Source organism: Desmodus rotundus, chromosome 10, assembly GCF_022682495.2.
Source record: "Desmodus rotundus isolate HL8 chromosome 10, HLdesRot8A.1, whole genome shotgun sequence".
Taxonomy (NCBI): domain Eukaryota; kingdom Metazoa; phylum Chordata; class Mammalia; order Chiroptera; family Phyllostomidae; genus Desmodus; species Desmodus rotundus.
In genome coordinates this window covers 61328064-61352545 of record NC_071396.1, presented here as the reverse complement: position 1 = coordinate 61352545, position 24482 = coordinate 61328064, and the positions used below count along the sequence as shown (strand labels likewise).

Genomic DNA, 24482 nt, shown 5'->3' with positions numbered 1-24482 from the left:
CAACGCTCCATTCACCGCCGGGAGCGGAGTCACGAGACCGCGTCCTCCCCGGAAGTGGGGTAACAGCACTCGCGCGGTGCCGCTAGGTGCTTCCGCAAACAGAACCGGGAGAGCCCGTATCGGTGAGTGTGCTGGGTGGAACTCCGGCTTTCCCTTTCTTTGTGTTTGGATCCTCCGCCGCCATCCAGGTGGTAGGGGTACTCCGACTCCTGTCACGAGCTCGCTTTGTGTTAGCACTGTGCCTTCAGTAACCTTTGCGAGGGGTTTATTGTGTTCTCAGCGCGGAGCAAAATGGGCAGTACTTGGAGTCGGCGGGATCTAGTGTTCCTCCAGACTTAGCGAGTCCAGGTCTGAAAAAAGCACGGAGAGCTGCTTTGGGCTGCGCATCAGGGGCGGGCTAGGGAGGGGTTGTCAGATGTTAAGTAGCGTTTGTGTGTCCCAAGCGGCGTATCGGAAACCTGAGCCGAAGGTTTGGTTAAGAGCTAGGCCGCGACAACGACGGAAGACAGTAATCTTGCCTGAAAAATTCTTGCCTAGTCGCGCGTCTTCTAGGGCGCTCGACTTGACCTGGTCTAACTGCGGGGTCGGGAAGGAGAGTTTATCTGTTGAGCTTAAGCCAGGCGGTCCTAGCGCTCAGCTTGGTTCTCTGAGAAACTGAAATGAATGAGAGGGCTTGCCTGAGAGGTAACTGGAAAGCCAGGTGGAAATGTCTATTTGGTTATTTATTGCATATCCAAGTAGATGTCAGTTGACTCTTTTCCGTAAGCTCCTTCCTCCAGAATTCTGAAGGATCCTCCTGCATTGGGAATTGATTCATCATTCTACTCTGACTCTTAGTTTAAAACATTCTTACCCATTTCTGTTGTCGTTTGGAATTCTTTGTTATTTACTCCGACCGGATTGATTGTTTTTATGACATTTCATCTGTGGAAGTAGAGTTGCCTACATAAACAAAATTCACACCTATTTCCAATACTAATTTCAGGTGTTAATTACAGCTGAAAATGATAAATCACATTGGTTCATTCAATTTAAAACCCATTTCTGTTCTTTAGGAGATAAGTGACAGAGAGAAGATAAGGATTTGATAATTTGGAGGCCAGTTTTACTAGGTAATCATTTTAAGTAGTCATTCTGCAAATTACTTTTTGGGGGTGATGCCTCCGCCCCCCTCCCCGTTTCAGCTCCTCCTATTTTGGATGTCTTAGTATTTTCTTACCTCAAACCTTGAATAGTGAAAGTTCCATACCCCTTGAAACCTTTCCCAGTTTATGATGACTTCTTGTTATCCATTCCCTCAAGCAACTTTATTTCTTACTAGTACTCCCACATTAGCATATTCAGAAATTTCTTTACTTAAAAGATTCTCCCCCTCCCTTTCATAACTTTCAGGTTCTGAATTTACTGAAAGTCACTGATATTTGGACTTCTGCTCTCCCTTTTACATATATTTTGAGTAATACAGCCTAACATTTTAATAATGGTATATAAGCTGTAAGCTTCTTGAACACTAATTCACACAGTGCCTCATGGACCTCCTTTGTAGTAGGAGTTCAGTAAATTCACTGACTGACAATAAATAGATCACTGTAATAATTCCTGTCCAGGTGATAGTTCACTTATTTCCCTCCCAGTCCCATTAGGCCTAAGAACATTTGAAAGAGACTTACTGTTTATTTAATTGCAGGCTGAGTCTTGGAACTTCTTGTCCAAAGCCACGCTCTTTACTTTCTACCTAATTCTGATACCTATTACGAAATAGGAATTTCAGAAGTCAACTGTAAGTTCCCACATTTTTCTTGTTCTTGATGCCCTTAGTGCCTTTGTGTTTTTTTCCAGTTTCTCGGCCAAAAAAAGAACAAACCTAACAGTACCACTCATAAGTAGTTTAGTCCAAAGAATTTAAGTATTTATGTCCTAACAACTTTTTTTTAAAATACAAAAACTGAAAGAAAAAATATTTGTGTTTAAATCTTAGTTAACCATGGATCTTTGCTAATGGAATGCGTATACCTGTTGGGTATTGTACAACTTCTCCAGCCTTGAAATAAGATTCAACATCACCAACTTAATTTCTTCATTTCCTGTTTAACTGATTTTCTTCTGTGCCACAAAAATCTCAGCCTCACAAAGTTATGAGGTCATTAAAGGGGATGTAGTGCAATCTATTTAGCTGAAGGTGTGCTCTACTTGAAGCTATATCTGGGTATCTTCCAGATATCCAATATCACTGTGCTTCCCTTAAAAGTTTAAAATAATTCTGCTGTGCCTATAATTTGGGAACAAAGCCTATAGAGTAAGGATCAGAATAGGAAAGGAACTTGCATACACCAACTTCATTTGTCAGTTTTAATGCCAATAGTGACTTTTATGGGTACGATTATAGAGGAGTTTGGGGATTGTAATTAGCACTCTCATATTGACCTATTCATAAAATCATATTAATTTAAATTAACGTTGTTTTTATGAGATTTTAAAAAAATTCCTAGTTGATCACTGAAATTAAATGGTTAGCTTCTTGTTTAAATTGTTTTAAAGTGTTTATAAGTAAAATCAAATTTCTGCCATTTCATTGTTAGTTTATGAAGTTTTACCATCTGTTGAAGTAATCAAAAATGGAAAATTCTGCAAAAGCAGAGAAATGTGGAAAGATCTCTCTTGAAGAAGCAGAAACATCAATAGATTCAGAAACAGAGTCTTCATTCAATATCAATGAAAACACAGCTGCTCCTGGGCTTTTTGAGAAGGCTCCTACCTGTGGGCAAGTGGACACACTGAAAAAGAGAAAAATGGAGTTTGCAGATGATGTTGTAAAAGAGAGTTCCAGTTGTGGGGAAGATATTCCATCCAAGAAAAAACTTGATGCTGAAATTGTCCCAGAGGGAAAAGGTTCTGGTGATGACGAAGGCATTTCAATGAAAAGAAGACTGGAAACTGATGATTTTCTAAAAGATGAACCTTCTCCTGGAGATAGCTCTCAGAAAAAGAGAAAAGTAGAACTTGAGGATGTTCCTGAAAAACAAAGAGTATGTTCATTGTATTCCCTTTTATTCATAATAGAATATGTCAGATTGAAATGTGGAGCAACTGTGAAGTAATGCTGTTTTTTTTGTAATCTTAATAATTTCAGAATTATTCAGGGTTCTTTTTTATTGTGTTAAGATAGAGTAAGCTTTTAACTCTTGTACTTTAATTGTTTTTATTTAGTTGAAACTTCTGCTAATGAGATAACTTTTATGTTATCAGAAGTCTTATTTTACCAGAAACTTCAACACAAGTTTTTATAGTTTGTTTTTTCTTGGCATTTTAAAAAAGACAAGAGTATGAGGTCCAGATGATTTACCTTTTCTCATTTTGTATTAGGTGTTTATCTCTTTTTTGTATCTGAAGTAGTTGAGATTATCACTTAAAATGATAAATTTCAAAATCATACCCAGCTTTACATTCCTTTCCTAATGTAGTTCCTTCAACTATATTGTTTAAACTTCTTATTTAGGTAGTTACATACAGTTTCAGTTAAATGGATGCAAAAACCTGGTATTTAGCAGGGATACCATAGGGCAGGGAGTAGCAAGTCATTTTCTTCTGGGAATATCATATTGTGAAGGAATCTGAGGCAGAATCTGGGTCTGGAGGGAAAGAAAACTTCAATAAATAAGTAAAATTCTGCTATCAGCCAGTGAAGAGGAAAGACACAGGCCAAGGATTTGTCATTAGTGTTCTGGAGAGTGAATCCTTGTAACAGAGAGGAGCTTGTATTATAAACATAGTTTCAAACTTTTACTAGCAGCGGAACTCTCTTCTCAAGTGAAAAATCTTAAACCTGATGTGTAAAATAGGAAAAAGACGAACCAGTTTGGTTGAACAGTGAAGTATGGGGATCTGAAATCCTTTATCTGTCATGGGATTTGTGCAGAATGCTTAGGACCTTAAGTAGGGAGCACAGATTGAAAATGTTGAATTAGATTAATAGCAAATAGTAGTGGGAATCACTGACACTGAACATAGCCTATTGAATTCTAAACCCTTTGTGTGTGTGACCTCATTTAACGGTCAACTATTTTATAAATATAAATTATTCCTATTTTCTTTTCTGTAGGAACACCTTCTCTGACTGGCATTTATTGAGTTGAATAAATCAGAACTCTGGAAGAGTACTTGTTTTATTAAAACTTTGATACAAAAATTACACAGATGAAAGATCAAGATGAAAATTTCAAACCTAGAGATATTTTTAAAAATAGGGAGTGGGGGAAACAAGTCTTATATCTGATTATAATTAGTGGGATTTCTGTGGTTAATGCCTTTGTTTAATGGAATTTATCAATTTCAGTAGCATTTTATCCTTATATATGTCAGATGCTCTTTTAGGTTTATTTTTTGCCATGTTCTAATCAATCCTTAATTTTCTTTCATTCTCTTATTTTCAGAATTTAGAAGAAGGACACAGCTCAACAGTGGCTGCTCACTACAATGAACTTCAGGAAGTTGGTTTGGAGAAGCGTAGCCAAAGTCGTATTTTTTACCTAAGAAATTTTAATAACTGGATGAAAAGCGTCCTCATTGGTATGATTGTTTTTGTTTTATACTTCGGAATTTTTTATTTCAGCTTATGTCTCATTTTTCCCCCTGAACGGTTAATCACGCACCAAGTTTCTAGATCTTTAATTCCTGTTCATTTAGTTGTCAAATCTTGGCTTTGTAAAATGGGAGCCAAAGCTAAAACTAAGCCTTTGAGATAAATTCTTTTGATATCCACTTTTGGTTAACTATGTAAGGTATTAATGAGTGTTTAATGGATATTAAGATGAAAAGTTAAGGAGGTTTTCAAAAGGTAGTGTGCTCCTTTTTATGTGGAATTAATGCTATTGATACTATTAAGTAATCTATTTTACTCTAATAATTTTGGAAAAATAACATTGTTGGATTAAACATTCAAGTACCATTAAATCAAGGAAATTGGCAGTATCATGATTTTTTTATTTTGAGGCATTTAATGAGTTGGTAAAGATCATATTTTTGTTGATTATCCATTAAACTTAATTTTCTTGTATGTGTTTGACGAGAAAATAAAGTTTACATTGAGGATTAATGAAGATATTCAACTTTTTAGATCCAGCATTTTATCTATGGAAACTCACCTTTAATATTAAAATAGAAGTCAGTGGAAGAAATGTGATTCAGGATATGTTTATTGCTTTGTGTATCTGTTAACATCAAATGGACTATTACATAAGTTTAGAATTTTAAAATTCCAGTGTATTTTGAAGTTTTTTACAGTAAAGTTTTTTGTTTTTGTTTTTATAAAGCCAGTCTTAGGAAAAGCGAAAATGCTTTCTTGATTATACAGGAAAAACAGTGCTAATTATAGATATTCTAGGTTTAATGATCTATTTTTAAAGATAAATTAGACATTCTGAGAAGTATTAGGAGTGAAAACTAGGCTCATCTTTCAGACACATTTTAATATTTTCTATCTTATTTTTGTTTTTAATATTCACAGTTTATTCCAAAAATATGACTTATTTGACTCTGCCAGTTGTCAGCTAGGATAATTGAGTACATGTTTAATATGTCATTTTTAGTCTATACCTTTAAGATAATCTTTGGGCCTTAGTCCTAATTTCTTTTGCTTTTCTTATGCAGATCCAATGATGCAGATTACTTATTATTGGGTATTTTTTAATGATGTATAATTTATTTGTGTATTTATTCATGAAAAGGTTTAAGTCAGAGTAGCAAAAAATTATCTCAGCATATTCATGACATTTTCCTTCTTTAGCTGTTCCAGAAACTCTCTCAATGGATGCTTTGCCATCTGCATCTATCTGTCTTTCTAGTCCTAATGAAGTCTTGTGGTCTATGCCGAGCTCCCTGTGGCTTTTTCCTTTTTCTTCTCAAAATCCATTCTTTGTCATTCCTTTTTTTTTTTCTTGTTGGTGCTTATAGCTTAGTAAATAGTTGACTACTATTCATGAATGGGGTGATGATACCTTTGAATAATGTTTCATCATGATTTTCCTTCTCATTAGTCTTACTGTATAGAAATAGATTTTACAGTTTTTCACTTTCAATATTATTTCTATGCTGTTTTCTTAAGATTCATAGCAGAAAGTTAAATACGGAACACTTGCACTTCTGTTGAAGTTACTTTAAGATCCTATAGACAGTGAAAGGCAGAAGCATTTATACAGAATATGCTAGCAATCTTTTGATAATATGTACATGAAATAGAAAGTGTTAAACTCACAGTGTAAAGACAGGAAGAGCAGATCTAGGATGCAGCAGTATACAAAGTTTTAGAATTGCTGAATACTTCAACCTAAGAATATTAAGATGCCTGTAACTGATATTTGAAGCATTGGTTATTGATATATGGGGATCTACTAATATTATTTGTTGGCTATTAATGTGATTTGGTAGATTGGGTTGAAAGATTCCATTTTTTACTTCAGAGTGTTTAAGAACTCTGATGATGGTAATAATTAAGAAGTATGTATAATTTTTATCTACTTCTTGTATTTTTTCTTTTCTTCTTTTTTTTTTGGTGGTAAGCCTGACACCTTTATGGTAATCAAGCACTTATTCCATAATTATTTTGATTAACCTAGGTGTATAATAAGCTAAACACTCAGCTTTGGAAAGAGAAAACTATGAAGGATTAGTTTTTCTCTTAACATGAACAATTGTTGAATCTTCTTGTATTACTAGAATTTAAAATGTTGGCTATTTAATGTTGAATCAGGTTCTGAAAGTAACCTTCAAAAACCTGCCTTAACTTTCTAAAATACCAGATATATGCTTTTTCATCTTTAATGCTAGAGAATCAAATTAATTAACTATTAGTCATGTTTTGAAATGTTTACCGAAAGTTAAGAATTACATAAGTGAAAATATAATAACTAGTATTATATCTCAGGCAGAAGTTAATAGGTTATTAGGGGGAACAGTTTATGCTTCAGTAAAAATGGAGATCTTTTATTGTGATTTATTTCTCTGTTTTAGGGGAATTTTTAGAAAAGTTACGACAGAAAAAAAAACGTGACATTACTGTTTTGGACTTGGGATGTGGTAAAGGTGGAGATTTGCTTAAGTGGAAAAAAGGAAGAATTAACAAGCTAGTTTGTACTGGTAAGCTAAATAATGGTGTGGCAAAGAGCAATTTGTGTTCGGTCAGGGAAATGGAAAATAAGATAGATCTCATTACCTAAATGATACTAAAATATTTTACGTTTTTGGGGGGTTCTGCAGTAGATGGGTGTTTTTAAAATGAGATATGAGACTCTATTGATGGTGTTATAGTATGGATTAGCCTAGAATAACTTGTCCTTCCTAAAAGGAAGGAAGCAATCAAAGATGGTTGGAGTCATGTCTAAAATACAAACTTGAAAAGATCGGACAGTTTCATTATCAGAAAAAATAGTGATTACAGTGGATTGAAACTCATCAAATAAATGGGAAAAAATCTTATTGTTTATCCTTAGAGGTTGCTACGAAACTTACTCATTATTCTGAAATTCATAAATTAAATGGGGAGGCACGGATTGAGTATTTTATCTTCCCTACCCTATATGAACCATATTTCAAGGTAACCAAAAGGTTGAAAAGGGAAATTCCTCTTCATTGAAAAATTATAATGAATAAATGCAGGAGGAATGATGAAAATCATGATTTTTTCACCCTGTTGAAATAATAGATCTGAGCAACAATCATAAACAGCCATTAGGTGAAGCTGAAAGGAACTTAACTGAATGAATCGAGCACATGAACCCACTGGTCAGTCTTACACTAAAGTGGAACAAGCAGCCATGTTCTTCCCAATGTGATGAATAATAGGAATTGCATAGCACCACCTATGAGGTATTGCCTAATACCTTTGGCATTTCTCAAATTTTTTGCTTTTATGACCACTCTGCACTCTTAAAAATCGTTGACAACTCCAGAAAGCTTTTGTGTATGCGGTTATATCATTGATTATAGAAATTAAAGCACAATTTTAAAAAATATTTTTAATCCATCAAAAAATAAAATTTAGTGAAAAAACTGGCATTCCAAAAATAATTTTGCAAATCCCTTTAGATTCTGGAATAATAGGAGACAACTGATTTCTCATACCCATTTCAGCATTCAGTATGTTGTGATTTGTTTTGTTATTTGATAAGTAGTTGTAAAATGAATGAGTATTTTAATAGTCATTTCAGATAATTGAGGATATTCATCTTTAGTAGTACATCAAAATTTGACAAGTAAGTAGTTCCTTAAAGATCCACAGTGTGGAATCTGAAACCATATTGATGAACTTTCATAATCTGTTACCATTTAATTCCATTGGTCTGTCTTGCACTTTGAATGGCTCTTTTGCCCCACTGAGATTTTGTAATATTTGGAAAATAATGTTCACTAAAATAATGCAGATCTTCTCTGTGTTGACATCAAGAAGTCACATTTGTTTAATATCACTACCAACCAGAGAAGTAGTGGCAAGATGCCCAGTCCAAGGTGGTAGATGTAAGTTTTTCAGAATTGTAATTTTCACTTGAAAGCTCAAATTTTATTGTTGATAAAAAAAATATGTTCACCCTGACCAGTGTGGCTCAGTTAGTTGGAGCATTGTCCCATAGCCAAAGGGTTGTGGGTTCGATTCCCAGTCAGGGCATATACCTAGGTTGCAGGTTTGGTCCCTGGTCCTGGCACAGAAAGCTGCCGATTAATGCTTCTCTCTTGCATCAGTGTTTCTCTTCCACCCACTCCCTCTAAAAGCAGTAAAAAAATGTCTAGGGTAAAGAAAAAAATTCATTCATTATTTTTCCCCGAAGTGACAGGCTCACTCTGTTTATTTTTAGGAGAATGTCTGCCATATTGCCCCATCTGAATAACCACTTTGTTTGTCAGTGGTTCTTTCAAGTGAAAAGATTTTCTATGAAAAAAGGGGCTAGTACAGCTCACAATGCAGTCACACCAGTCCTGTTCTAACTTTTTTCATAGCAGAAATTTTTTTGTTTTTTTCCATTTCATCACAATATTAAAAGGATGTACTCAAGAGCCAAGACTTAATAAAATTCAGTTTTACTGGTCAATCAAGGATATTGAATGAAACTGGCTATTTTTTAATGCTAGTTTTACAGTGGTGAAGAATATAGAATATATATAAGTATTACCAGTACCACTTGGTGCCACTACCTTGTATATTCATGATCAGATGCCAACATTTTACATACTCTTGCTTTTGCTCCATCAGTGCAAAAGGGACAAATAACATTTTATTACGAAAATATACAGTTGATATTTTCAAAACTGGACATACAGTGTTAGGCTTTATAAAGCAAATGATAAACTTAACTTTGAATAGATGTTTAAAAATCATGGTACGATCTTTCTGTTTTAGGTACCTATTTAGAAAACTTTTAATATCTTTTGAAAAATAATAGACATTTATATTATAACAAAGACTTCTTTTTTTTTTTTTTTTTTTAAGGAAATAGAACTTTTTGCTTGTACTAAGGCTAGATTTCATGGGAAAGTTTATCCATTGAGATTAATGTCTAGATTTGTGCCATCATTGCTTTCCTTTTTGTTATCTCTATGTGTCTTTGTTGACAGTTACTAACACTCCTTCCCCTTCCAGATATTGCTGATGTTTCTGTCAAACAGTGTCAGCAGCGGTATGAGGACATGAAAAATCGTCGTGATAATGAATATATTTTCAATGCAGAATTTATAACTGCTGATTGCTCAAAGGTACATGGTTTTTAAAATTTGTCAATTTATTTTTTATGTATTCAGTCTGGATAAATGATGTTTTAAAATCAGCTCTTCTTAAAAACATGCTTTGAAACATTAAAAATCTTATGGTGAGTTTTCAGTTTCAACTAGAAATTCTGTTATGATAAAACTTTTAATGATCTACTGAGTACTTCTGAAAATTTTTTGCTTTTAAGAATTTGCACTTTGAAGTCATGTGTTGCTTTTCCATTTGAACAAGATTTATTTTCCTGTGTTTTGAAATAGAACTAAATTCACCTTTTTTTCACTTTGTAATTTATGAGTGTAGTTTCCCACAATATTATAGTCTGTTTTTTTCAACTTCTCTCTGTTTCTGAATTGCATAACAACTATGAAGTTTAGAACTACAGAAACACTTCAGTGGTGAAAGTCTCACCTTGAACTTTATGTTGTCTGACTTGTTAGCTCTTTAAGCTATTAGAGATCCTTTAATCATACTACATGTATTGTTAGCAGTTGGGAAAGGGAAAGGGAAAGTGGTAGTATGCTGTTGGAAAGTTGGAAACCTTTAAAAAGGCTAGTGTATTTTTTTTTAAATGTCCCTAAGTCCAACTTTTTAATTCAAGTTATTGTTCAGTGTCATTTTACTTAGCTTTCAAGTAAAGCCAGATAAAAGGATCAGCTCCTTTAAATGTCATATTTGATTGATACATTTTAACATGGTTTCAAAATTTCTAGTTTTTAAAAATTATAAAAATGGGAATCAAATTCTATCAAACAAGAATGAAAGAATGATTTCATTTTGACCTTTGTTATACATGAGAGAAAGTATAGGTTGGTTGGAGAGCATGTCTACTCTTATTTTAAGGATTCTAATTCTAGAAATTAATTTACTAAAAAGTTTTTATGTTGTACTTTAAAATATTTATGTATTTTAATTTGCTTTAGGAACTTTTGATTGACAAATTTCGTGACCCGGAAATGTACTTTGACATCTGCAGTTGTCAGTTTGTCTGTCATTACTCATTTGAGTCCTATGAACAGGCGGACATGATGCTCAGAAATGCTTGTGAGAGACTTAGTCCTGGAGGCTATTTTATTGGTACCACTCCCAATAGCTTTGAACTGATGTAAGTACTTTCAAGTATATTGTAGTTTACAGTAAATTCAGTATTGAGCTTATTTTAAAGTATCAGTGTTTATCAGATGGTTTTCATAAAATATGCCTTGTTGTTCTTACAAGGGCTAACCATTTTGATAATGTATTTGAGTAGGTATCAGAATTTAAGTTCAAAAGACAGATTTACAGATGAACCTTTAAAACATCTTAATGTGTAAGTTGGAGGCTGATGTTACATCAAGCCAGAGAGCGTAGTACTGGTCAAGCTGCACATCAGATACCAAGGCACAGAGAATTAACCAATTGCCATGATAGTGAACCCTACCCTCCAGGCTAATTTTATTATTAGCGTGATTGTTTATAATCTTTTAGCATGTTGCATCTTAAAAATAGCTCAAATTCTATTAAAAAGCTAATCAATTATATTTTTAAGATTTCATGTATTTTTTTATATGTATAATCTGATCAAATTGTCTAATAACAATTTTAATCTTCTCTTTTTTTGTTTGGGAAAAATCACTGTAGAAGACGCCTTGAAGCTTCAGAAACAGAATCATTTGGAAATGAAATATACACTGTGAAATTTCAGAAGAAAGGAGATTATCCATTATTTGGCTGTAAATATGACTTCAACTTGGAAGGTGTTGTGGATGTCCCTGAATTCTTGGTCTATTTTCCATTGCTAAATGAGTAAGAATGTTGTTAATCTGTTACTATTCTCTTTTTGCTTTCAAGGAGGAAAAGGGGGAGAAAAATCTGTATTTCTAGTCATTCCTTTATAGGGGACCCAAAGAAAAATATAGCCTTATTAAAGAAAAAAAGAGACAGACCTCAAATCCAGGGTTGATGCCATAGTTCTCTTACAGCCTTAACTTAGTATTCTTTTATTCCTGGAATTAAGAAAGGGAGCTCATTACCTTCAGCTTATGGCAGAAAATACCTGACATAGCAAATACAAATTTTTTTTTTTTGATAACGTAACTTGGCAATATCAAATGAATTTTTTTGACACAGGGACGGGTATTAAAAGTTGTTTTAATTTCACTGTAGCTCTGAAATTGCCTGTGTCTCATAGGCAATATTGATAATAAAATTCTGGTTCAGGAATGTATCCACTCATGCACCTCAATTCCTAGGAGTCCTGGGGACTCCATAGACATGGGGAAAATTGGAGTACTAGACTTTATCAGGTAAGATTTCAAGGCCTTATGAGATACCTTGGTCTTGGGGTTATTTTTAGAGTGTTGTATAATGTGTTAGATTCATGTTTTTTGGTTAACAAAGTTGATGATTTTAAAGTTGACTTTTTTTTTTAAGTGCTACACAAGCACTAGCAATCTTTCCTACTTAATTTACCTGTTGATAGATGTATAAAGTCACTAGTCATCACTTTTAATATCTAAATTTTTAAAAATTATTTATTGAAACAAGTATTCATTTGGCGGAACAGATTCCAACAATGCATAGGGATTTTTGAGATGCCCTTTTGCCATTTCATTAAGAAACTGAACAAAAGTATAATTAGCTTTTATATGGCAAACCTATTCAAATTGGTCAAATTGAGTTTCAATTCTTTGTAATTAAGATATTTCTTGGGTATAAAACTTGGTTTCATTTCTAAAGGCTTATTTTGGAGATTTATGATAGAAAGCAGCTACCTAGAGTAAAAGAGATTTTTATCTTTACTCTTGTTGTCTTTTTAAGGAGGGGTAATTTAAATTATAGGAAATACTGCCCTGGCTGGTATGACTCAGTGGATTGAGTGCTAGCCTGCAAACCTAAGAGTCACCAGTTCGATTCCCTGTCTAGGGCACATGCCTGGATTGTGGGCCAGGTCCCCAGGAACCAACTTCTGGGGGAAGTTGGGGGACACATGAGAGACAACTACACATTGATGTTTCTCTCCATCTCTTTCTCCCTCCCTTCCCCTCTCTAAAAATAAATAAATAAAGTCTTTTAAAAAATAAAAAATATATATAAATTACAGGGAATCCCGCTTTATACATACCTTTTATATACAAATCCCAGTGGCCCTCATGTTTTTCTTCATCCTGTCTCCTCAACTGTCACTTCACAACCCCTCAGGGGTTTCTTTCCCCCCTTTTTTTCTTACCTCCCTTACCTGCTACCTGGAACCATCCCTAGGCTCCCTCTTGTTGTCTATAGATACATAGTTACAAACTTTGGCAAATGCAGTGAGGAAAAAAAAACCACAGACTATAACAGGGAAACCTAATATATTTGAGCATTTAAGGAAGTCATCTGTGAAGAAGTGATGTTTAAGTCAAGATCTATAAAGGATGAATGTAAGTTGGCCAGTTAAAGACTGGAATGAAGAATCTTCCAGGCACAAGGGACAATAGATATGAAAGACATGAAGTGGGAAGGAGCTTGGCTAATAAAAGATGCTGAAGGAAAGCCACAGAAGTACGTTTTATAGTTTAATTGAGAGGATGTAGTGGCATGTTGAATACAGTGGGGAATGGAGAGAGGGCTATGGCATGGAGAACTCCCAGGATTTCTGGCATGAGTTATTAGAGGAATTTACTGAAATAGCAAAGACTGACAACAATCCTGTGGGGTTCAGCCTTGGATATGAGAAGTTAGAGAATGCCTATTCTAGATCCTGGTGGGAATTTCTTTTAAGCAGTGGAATAAATGAGTGGGGCAGAAAAGAAAGCTGAGCACAGATAGCTGTTGGAATGCTGGGTAAAATCAAGGAATTGAAAATGATCAAAGGCTCTGGGCCAAACGCTTCGGAACCTTAAAATTTAGAAGTTGTCTAAAACAAACCTATGAAAGAAACTGAAGAAGCAACCCAAGATGTAGGATAAAAATTAATAGTGTATCTTGCCATAGAACCCAAAAGAGGAAGAATATTTTAAGGAGGAAGTTGGCAGCTATTTTCAATACTGCTGTGAGGGATGAGGTTAAATAAAATGGATTCTATAAAAAAGTGCTTCTTATAGCTCCTTATTTCCGTCTCAGTCTTTCATTTTACTTCCCAACCCATTCGTTACATTAATAGAGAGAACTCCCTGTGACCCATTGAGATTTAGAAGGCATATTTTCTCATAGGCATGGTTAGTGGTATGTTGCTCATTCATTTTGCATCGTTTTATTGTGAATATATGAAGGAGATATGCTAACTTATTTAGTGAAACCCAGAAGTCATCACTGTCATGTGAAAGTAAGCAATTGAGAAATTACAAGTATTTCAAAAGCCTTTTCGTTATGTAACCTTTTTTTTAAACAGAATGGTGAAGAAGTATAATATGAAACTAGTCTACAAAAAAACATTTCTTGAATTCTATGAGGAAAAGATTAAGAACAATGAAAATAAAATGCTGTTAAAACGAATGCAGGCCCTGGAGGTAAGTATTTAGAAAGGTGCAAAAAATTCCAGATTATGGCATGCTTGTTTGGCTGCTTCTGAGATTCTTTTCAAGGCCATGTAAACACTTAAATCTTGATATAAATTACACAGATTATTTATAACTACTTTAGGCTCTTTAACACCTAGGACAGAGTTTGGTACAGAAACTTTCCAAGGTAGTAAATACTTGAATGAATGGAGTGATCCTGTCATCAGGTTTTATTTTATAGCTAGTACTTCTTTAAAGTCAAATTTCTGAACCTCAGGACTGTTGGCATTTTGGACTAGATAATTATTTATTATGAGGGCTGTTCTGTGCACTGTAGAATGTTCGGCAGCATCCTTGGCCTCTAGCCTTTACATACTAGATGTTATTTGCACCCCTACCCCTAGTTGTGACATTGCCAAGTGGCCCCTGGTGTTCATATTAACCCCCAGGAAAGAACCACTTCTTTACAGTAATGTCCTTTGGTTACATCAGTAATTTAAAACCTTCCTGGCCAGGGTCCAAAACAAGCTCATACCATGTATAATTCTGTTCTTTGTGAGTATCTAGCAAGATTCCAGTCTTACAGACTGCACTGGTCCTGAGATCTGCTTTAACTCCTAGAGACCTCTCTGCTTCCCGTAATGCAGCAGTGAAGTAGTCTATAAACACAGTATGCAGCTGTTAATTAATTAGTTTTCATTATATATTTTATCAGTGTTTAATTGGATAGATCTAAAATAGGGAATATTTTTGTTACTAATCAGTATAAGCATATTAAACAGTTGTTAAACTTCTTTAGAGAGGTCACTCAATTTAGATTATTTTAACAGTGTTCTTTTAATCCTCACCCAAGGATATGATATTATTGATTTCAGAGAGAGAGGAAGAAGAGAGAGAAAACTGATCAGTTGCCTCCCATATGCACCCCAGCCAGGGAATCAAACCCACTACCTAGGTATGTGCCCTGACCAGGAATTGAACCTGCAACCTTTTTGGTGTACAGGATGACATTCCAACCAACTGAGCCACCCAGCCAGAGCTAAAAAAAGTATCTTAAGCATGCTCTTGTTTATCCTCATAATTACCCCATGAAGTAGGCAGAACAGCCACTTTTTCTATTTTTAAATGGGCAGCCTAAGGCTCAGAGATGATAAATGGCTTGTTTGAGGTCACATGGCTATTAACAGAGTTTTTCCAGTACTTATAGATGGTATTCCCAAAAAAGTTTCTTGTAGTTGCATCCCTTCCTCTGATCCCTGGTTTTGAGTGGGAGGGTCACCTTTAAATCCTAAATTGTCCTTTAAAAACCAGTAATCACCAAAATGTTATATTCTTGATTGGTTACATTTCTTATATTTGAGGATTAGGAATGCTTGTATTAGGAGAAGAGGCTTGTTTTTATTGTTTTGAGGGAGAGGAGAAAACCAGAAAAAGTGTGTGTGCATAAGTTGCCCACACACATACATCCCTTTAGTATATCATCCTTACTTGATGGTGCTTTGCACAGACAGTGATCAATTATTTATACTTTCTCTTTTCATGTGGGCAATGAATTGATTTATTCAAGATATATGTAGACAGTGGGATATGGGATAATGGTTCCCTTTAAGGATCTTATGGTATATTAAGGAGATAAACTTACAAGCAAGTAAGTACAGTGTGAGAATTGCAGTAATGAAGAAATAATAAAGTGCAGTGAGTATATAAGAGGTCCTTTTGGGAAGAAATAGATGTAAGAGTTAAGGCAGGGAAACACGAGAGAGCAGAGAATGTTGAGGAAATACTAATAACTCAGTATTTCTTAGCGCAGTAGGTCTCCAGTCTTCTTTCTCCCTTATTACTGCTCTTGAGGATATAACTTACCACTGTGGCTATCTGGGGACATACATGAGCAGTAATAGTGTTTCGTTTGAAAAAGTCTTTTGGTTTTTTTCCTACATCTTCACCAAATCGCTTTTGTGGGCCTGTGAAGGATTTTCTGTGAGGGAGGACATGACTGAACAAGAATGAGAGCATGGCGGGCGGGGGGCAGGTGGAGGATGAGAACATGACTCTGGTAGCATTAAGAAGTATGGTTCAGATAAATGATAAGACCAGAGGCGGAAAGATCAGTCAGGATGCTATTGCTTTAGTCAAGGTCAGATTTTAAATGGATCTTTTTTCTGATGTTTGGCTGTAAAAGGCCTTTTCTTAAAAGTCGTCAGCTTTCAGCTGGGCCAGAGTTTCAGCAGTAAAACCAGTAAAACGTTGCTCTCCTGGAGCAGAGTAGCAGATGGGAGGAATAATGAAAAGACATAAGCCAAAGAACTGTAGTAAGTCCTGACACCTGTGTTTTTTGTTTCCCCTCACCTGGCAATAGTTCTGGAAAGGTAACTGCCTTGAGAGGATACACTTAATAGGATATATACATTTTAGCAAGTTTAGAAAAAATCAGTTTTGCAGCTTTATAATCATGTTATTTGGTATTTTAAAATAATAAGGGAGAGAAACTAGATGTTTGATGACAGGCAAATAATCACATGGAGGAGTCTTATACTGGTAAGTTGAAAAAATTTACAACAGAATAGTTTGGCAGACATTAAAATTAAAGTTTTAAAGTTTTGTGATGTGGTGAAACCACAAGATATGGGATGGAAGGCTCAAAAGAACTTAGTGATTGCAAGCAGCGTTTCTTTTATCTTGTGTTAAGATTGGATAAAGAGTATAGTTGCTAATGATTATGATAAGGAAGTCCAAAAAGCCAAGTACTTTTTAAACAGGCAAGCAAATAGCTAAATTTCTAATGCCTCAGCTCACTGTAGGATATATATAAAGAAAAATGAAAAAGAAGAGAGCAAAGTAGGCATTTCCAGATAATTTTCTTAAAAATTTGTTAGGGAGATCTAGGTCTAGCTGGTAGCTCAATTGGTTAGAGCATCATCCCAGTACACCAAGGTTGTGGGTTAGATCCCAGCTAAGGTCACATACAAAAATCAACCAATGAATACATAAATAAGTGGAACAACAAATTGATGTTTCTCTGTCTCTTTCTCTCATCAATCAATAGGTAAAAAAATATTTAAAAAGCAAAAGAATATATAACTTTTATAGAGTAAATGGTTGTCATATTAAATATTCTGTAATTTGTTTTGATTTACACGTATTTGCGAAGTACTGTTCTTCATAGTATAAAGAGAAATTAGTTAAAACGGATTATAAATAGTGCTTGAGGTAATTTGAATAAACATTTGGCCAACATACCCTTAAAAACACAGCTCTGTGTGTGTGTGTGTCCATTCTTTAGATTCTTATGGAAACATGGAGATTGCCTATATTTTGGAGGCTGGATTATTTTCCTTGTCTTCTTAAACTCACAGGGTTCTCTGTTGAGTTTTCATTTGTACTGTTTCTAATTTCTGTTCATGTCTTCTATGGCTATTAAATGTCTGTCATGCTCAAATTAATATTTAGCTCTTTTGATAATACCTTCCTTCAGCTTTGTGTTATAAGAGAAAAAACCTTTGATTGGGAGTCAGGGAAAGTCATGAGTTTGCTGAAAGTGGTCCTTGGTGGTGATTAATAGTTTAGTCTGACTTTAAATATTCTATGATTATTCAAGTTCATCATAACAGTTCTTTGTTAGAACATGATGTCTGCCACCCATTTGGGTTTTTTTTTCATTTTTCACTAATATATTTAGTTTGTCTTCCTGAAGTGTAATACTTAGAGATTTTTGTATTAATTATTTTATTTCACTGGTTTAATATGTTTAATTCTGAATTGTAAATTTTAGTGTGATATCTTAGCCAGAATTTTCACTTGCTTCCCTAGCCATATCCTGCAAATGAGAATTCCAAACTTGCCTCTGAAAAGGTGGATGACTATGAACATGCAGCACAGTACATGAAGAATAGTCAAGTAAGGTTACCTTTGGTGAGTTTTCATTTTTTTAACATATTTTATAACAAATGGGGGTGGGGAGCATATATTATGTGAAAACTTAGGAAATTATTCCACTGGTTTACACAACTTGGGTTCACTGAGTTACGAACAGATACGTGTTAGTCTGTTTTCCCTAAGTTATAGTGACTTTTTATAACCATAGAATATAGTATAAAATGTATTTCAGTGAACTGAGAATGGACTACCGTATATGAAGCACTAAGGATGGGGGGAAGTTGTAGGCTTAGTTTGCATTTCCTTGCTATATCATTATATCTTTTTTTTTCTTTCTTTTTTCTTTTTTTATTGTTGTTCAAGTACAGTGGTCTGCCTTTTCTCCCCACCACTTCCTCCCAGCCCCAGCCATCCCCACCTCCCTCCCCTGATTCCACCTGCCTTGGTTTTGTCTATGTGTCCTTTATAGTTGTTCCTGAAAACCTTCCCCTTCTTCCCCCCATTATCCCCTCCCACCTCCCCTCTGGTTACTGTCAGTTTGTTCTTAATTTCAATGTCTCTGGTTATATTTTGCTTGCTTATTTGTTTTGTTGATTAGGTTTCACTTAAAGGTGAGATCACACGGTATTTGTCTTTCACTGCCTGGCTTATTTCACTTAGCATATATCTTAACCTAGGTACTACCTACTCATGGTGTGCCAGAGATAAAATTCAGGAACTCATGAACTTAGAAGGTGAAAAACTACATTTTCATTTTCACTGGCTTCTATATGGAAGTTTACATTTTGTTTTATTATGAATGCAACAATACCACAGTGGTATTAATCTGTAACTGTGACTTTGTCATCAATAGAAATTACAGGTATTTGTATACCACATTTCTGATGACATCTTAGAATACTGTTTACATTTATCATTTCTTTGAAATTACATTAGTTACTAGAATTGCCACTATATCTTGTTAATCATTGCATTACTATAAGTTTTTTTAATATTGCAGTAACTGTTTTAAATATAATTTATTTCATTTGTTTGATATGCATTTTATTTGTGGTTTCTTTGTAAAAACACAAAAATTTTATTTCCTCCTCCAAGACTATTTGATGTTTTGAGATAGGCCTTTTATTATTTCATTTTCCAAGTTAAATATACAAGATAGATGCCTTTTCTAGTTATACGTATACATAAACACATACGAATACCCTCTTTATGTAGATTTACCTTTTGGTTAAGAATCAGTGGTTGGGAATTTGGCAGGAGGGCAAAAGTGTGGAAAGGATGGTGTTAAAGGGTAATCTCATTCATTTATTGTATATGTTCAGATCATAATATTTACAGTAATTTGTATGTGTATTTATAGCAAAAATAGGGTTGTTTGGACAACTCTGCCCATTATTGAAAAATAAGCGCATATTTATACAGCTGACCCTTGAACAACGCAAGAGTCAGGGACACTGACCACTTGCACAAAAATCTATGTATAACTTTTGATTACCCCACATTTAACTATTAAGAGCCTGCTGTTGACCAAAGCCTTACTGATAACATAAACAGTTAATTAACACATACTTTGCATGTTATGTGTATTATATAAAGTAAGCTAGAGAAAAGGAAATGTTTTTAAAATCATAAGAAAAATTTACAGTATTTATTGAAAAAATCCACATATAAGAGGACCCATGCAGTTCAAACCCATGTTGTTCAAGGGTCAACTGTACTTCCATATTCAATCTGAAATTTTTCTTTCTTTCTTTCTTTTTTTTTTTGTAATTTTAGGGAACCTTAAGTAAATCAGAATGGGAAGCTACAAGTGAGTATATCATCAGTGTAGATTTACTGACATTTTCAAAGATTGTTTCAAAATGATTGTTAAAATATGAAAGCTTTAGAATTTTTCTGACACGTATTAGGTTTGTGTATGTATTTATGTTTATACAAAATTCCTATCTATGTCTAATTCCTTCTTTTTGCACAGCTATTTAGTATTAAGAGAAAATATATACAGGATGTTGCTTAACATAAACTTTCACAAACATTCTTAAACATTTTTGTTGCCTACTTGTTAACTACCCAGCCATATGTATTTGAGGCCTTTACTTGAGATTTCTGTTGGAAATTTTGGCCTATAGAACACATTCATGTATTGTGATTCTGGCCACTCTGATTTTGAAAGTGAAGGCATAATAAACACTAGAGCATTTAGTGAAGGAGCATTGAGTGGATATTTTAGGGCAGTGGGGACAGGCCTGATATGGAAATATTCTAAAGTGAGATACCTATCTATGGAAGAGAAGTCAGAGGCCTGCAAATCTGTGTAAGTCCTATGGTTTTTCAGCAAATGGAAGTTGGAGAAGTCAGCAACCAGAGCCTCGCTGCTAAGATAAGGGTAATACCCTTATGTGGTTACCCTGAGGAGTTAAAAGATCATTCCCACTGTTCATTTAAATACTTGTTGATTATGTTGAAGGCACGAATAGTAATCAGAGATAGTCCATTTGGTAAATATTGAGTGTTGATTTATATAAAATTCTATGAAAGGGCTTTAAGGGATAAAAAAAGTAAACAAGTTATACTCTGCCTTCCAGAAGTATACTATCTAATGGAAGAAACAGACACAAATAAATTCATCAGCTGGGCAAATAATTTTAAGTGCTAAAGCTATTGTAGTGGGAAAAATAGGTGAAGGAGAGGTTAATAAAAACACATGAAACCTGAGAAGTAGTAATACTGGATATTATGAAATGTTTAACATGTTCCCAGGCACTATTTTAAGCTTTTCATATGTTATAACTCACTTAATCTTCACAACTGTATGAGTAGACTACTATTTATTATATCTACTTTTCACAGGTAAGAAAGTAGTCAGTTAACTTGGCTAAAGTCCCAGACTAATCTGAGTGTTCCATACTCATAGGCATAGCCTCATGGAAGCCCACATGAAAGGAAAATTTCTAAGGACTTACTGAACTGGGTAGAGAGGAAAAAGAAAGAAGACAAAATAGGGCCAACATTTTGAACTTGTCTCAGAAAATTGGTACCCTTAGTAGAAATGGGATTGGCAGCTGTATTAGAGACTTAATCTTTGACACTGAGATGTGTGCATAAGTGTACACATTTCATTACTTTCCCCAACCTGGAGATGGGACAGTTACCTTAGGTATGCCGCAAGTCCCAGAGCACAATGTGAAGGCAACTAGCTTTGGTTGAAGGCCTTGATGGTGTGATGGCTGTAACTTGTATTGTTGTATTAATTATAGACTTTAGTAATAACATACAAATGAATTAGATGGCCCCAGACAGTTGAGGACATGATGAGTTAGAAATGCGAAAAACAATATGAAAGGAGCAATGGCCAAGTAGCAGCCAGAATCTAGCTCTTGGGATAGCTCAGCTCTTTGATAAGGTGAACTATTCTAAACTGGAGGGTTTGTGGGTTGGAAAGTATCATCTTATGTGGTGTCACAGTCTAATAAATTTACGAAGCTATATTTTGAACTCCTACAGGTTATTATCCCAGCCTGCTGCTCCTCTAGAAGATGCTTTAAATTTGAAAGTAAAGAATTGTTTCTGAGTTGCTTTTAGAAATGGCTCAAGATTTGTTTAAATCCCAATTGAAATGCCTGTGCAAGAGGCATTTTATATCAGTGAGACTTTCAACATGTTTGAGTTGGAAAGGAAAGTTACTAATTGCTTCTCTGAAATCAGAAACTGCATCTTAGTGGTTTCAAATGACCCTCCATGAGGGAAGGACAAGACTGCCAGGTCATTTGCAATAGGTATAGGTGTTTTGGGGTGGGTTGGGCAGGGTTGGAGTGCAGGTCAAGGATAAGTAATGCTGGTCTGTTCTAAGTCTCTTGTGAATATTTAGACAACTTTGCTTCCTTGTCCTCTAGAAGAAGGTACAGTGTTGATGATTATGCTGCCTGTTTTCTGTTCACCTGCCTACTATTCTGCTAGCCATGTTTAATTGCACAAATAAATAAATAAATAAATAAATAAATAAATAAATAAATAAATAATAGGGAACTAGCAGTTAAGGAGCAGAGAATAGCATAGCATCACCAAAACAGTGTTTTGGAAAGACTGGTACGATACCTGTACAGGCTGGATTGGAAAGGCAAAAAGCTGAAGGATTGGGTGGTTGTTACATGGTCGTCCTCCATCTGTTCCCTGTTCAAAAATTAACTGAAGGAGCCATGACTCTAAGTTATGTGGCCTTGCTAGTTGAATGAATGTCCTAGTACACATCCTGAACATCCTTGTGATGTTTTGAGGATTTGTCATCTTTTCATGTATTTTCTTACCATAAAGTCTATTGGTAACTTATTAGAATATATAGATTTGGGCTTCAGTGTGATTCAGAATGGAGAACCTTAGATGCATTTAGATGTCTTTGAGTGAATACTCATCAAAGCAGGGAATTTTATTTAAGGGAGAGTACCCTTGGGGCTGAATTCATGGAATAATATCACTCTTGGGGTCAGATTGATATCTCTAAGCTTCGATCATCATAAAGCTTTTGGCTTACTTTCCTTACCAGGCCCTGCAACACAGCAGTTCAATCATTGCAATTTTAGCATGCATGTTACATATGTTCCTTGTCATTCTTATTAGTTTTTCCTAAATAGAAAGCTTATTCCACCTATCTGTCTTGCTCTGAGTTAAAAAAAAAAAAGGCCATTAGATTTTTTAGTTTTAATTTTTGCTTTTATACTCTTAAATTTTCATATCTCAAACTTCTAAAAGATTTTTAGAGCTGTTAAATGGGTTTTCTCGGGCTGTGATGTCACTGAGTATTACTGTAAGTTTTCAAATAAATATATATAATCCCATATCTGCCTAAATGACTGAAAATAATTGAGGAACTCTTAGAAATAATGAGATGTTTTTCTCACCAAAACCTATTTGAGGACCTAAAGATTTTCACCGAATTATGAATAGGATTGAGATTGTTTTGTTTACCCTGAGGAAATGAGAAATCAAACTCTAACTTTTATATATTTTCTTTTTAGGTATTTATTTGGTTTTTGCATTTGAGAAGCAGCAGTAAGCACCAGAACAGCTGTGTTCCATCTTATACAGATTTGAATGATCCACCTTAAATAGATTTGACAACTTTCTGTTTATTTTAATTATTCTAAATGTACAGGATGCTGCCAGAAACTCCAGTGCATACATTTAATATTTACTGTCTGTGACAGATTAACTTTGGTGTGTGTATATAAGAATGAGTTGGGACCTTCCTCTTTAAAAATCTATTTTTAATGTTCAAATAATTCCATTTGCCTTTACTGTCTTAGCTTATAAAAATTACATGACTTGTTAAAGCTACTGAACTCTTTCCACAGCGCTCTGATTTGCTCAGTCTGTTTACAGTATTAACTTTACTACAGTTTTAGAATTGATGAGGGAGTATGCTGGTTTGCAGGTGTGTGCTCTCATTTCCATAGTTTCATGGTGTGTTTCCAGATTAAATGGATTGCTTTTCTGTGTAATTTAATGTAATGTTCAGTATGTATCACTAAAGGTATAAGTTTAAAACTAAATTTTAGATGGTCATAATAGTTACTTACCCAGAATTTTAGCCAGTTATTGCATTTTGCTATAAATTGTAACTACTTTATTTGCTAATATGATACAATTCTGGAACCAGATAGAGCATTTTGGATGCCAGCATAGAATGGCTTTGGATTTGGGGGGCTTTCTCTGAAGAATTTCCTGCCATACCAATTAATGATTCTAGGTTTCAAGAATGTAATTAGATTTACCTCTCTTTGATGAATAAAAATGCTGTAGTTGTTTTTTCTCAAGATGTAATGGAAACCTCTCCATGTAAATCTGTTGTGTATTATCGTTGGATTTAGATGGGAACTGCAATTGGGGGATGTGGTTGTAAAAAAAAAAAGTTGACAGACTGTGGGTTAATTCTTCCCATGTTAGATCTAGGCTACTGGCACTACGTGTTATCAATCCATTATTCCCTTTGTCCCAGAAAGAAGCAGAAGCAGGAGTATTGATTCCTCAATTATAATGTATTTTGCATAGTAGGATCAAGCGTCTTATCACCATTCAGAATTTATATCTGCCATTTCAAAACTGTTACAGTTGTCAGCCCTGGCTCCTTGCTTGACTACTGTTCCAAAACTGATGTGAACCAAAGCTAGGTGAATTGTTGTCTATACATCACTGTTTAGAAAACTTGACAATTTTTGCATGTAGGAGAAAACATATATAGCAAAGCAGTGTAATTATTGCATATTCTTTTAAAAAATCATTTCTTTAAAGCATGTTTAAAAAACATTACTTTCTATGACTATCGCAAGTACTTGTTTAAAAAGTGTAGTTTTCAATTTGTTTACATGTGTTGTTCATGGTGTTGGAGTAGCAAGCCTTTTAGC

The 24482-nt window shown here is 34.6% G+C and overlaps 1 protein-coding gene across 10 annotated transcripts; it reads left to right on the top strand.

The window, feature by feature from the left end:
* Positions 1–57: 57 nt before the first annotated feature.
* RNMT (RNA guanine-7 methyltransferase) lies at positions 58–23896 on the top strand. Of its 10 annotated transcripts, XR_011650474.1 has the most exons (13): positions 58–122; positions 2580–3026; positions 4431–4566; positions 7006–7131; positions 9626–9738; positions 10672–10853; positions 11369–11533; positions 14100–14217; positions 15084–15163; positions 18019–18120; positions 19861–19894; positions 21589–21637; positions 23097–23132. XR_011650474.1 is itself a non-coding variant. In XM_071219514.1 (12 exons), the coding sequence occupies exons 2-11, from the start codon at positions 2616–2618 to the stop codon at positions 21615–21617; spliced, it is 1416 nt and encodes a 471-aa protein (XP_071075615.1). In that variant the 5' UTR covers positions 58–122; positions 2580–2615; the 3' UTR covers positions 21618–21637; positions 23097–23896. The 10 variants fall into 10 exon arrangements, 8 of the variants coding, with proteins under 8 accessions (XP_071075615.1, XP_071075614.1, XP_071075616.1 ...); XR_011650473.1 differs by lacking the exon at positions 21589–21637 and having other exon boundaries at positions 23097–23200; XM_071219514.1 differs by lacking the exon at positions 15084–15163 and having other exon boundaries at positions 23097–23896.
* The last annotated feature ends 586 nt before the right edge of the window (positions 23897–24482 follow it).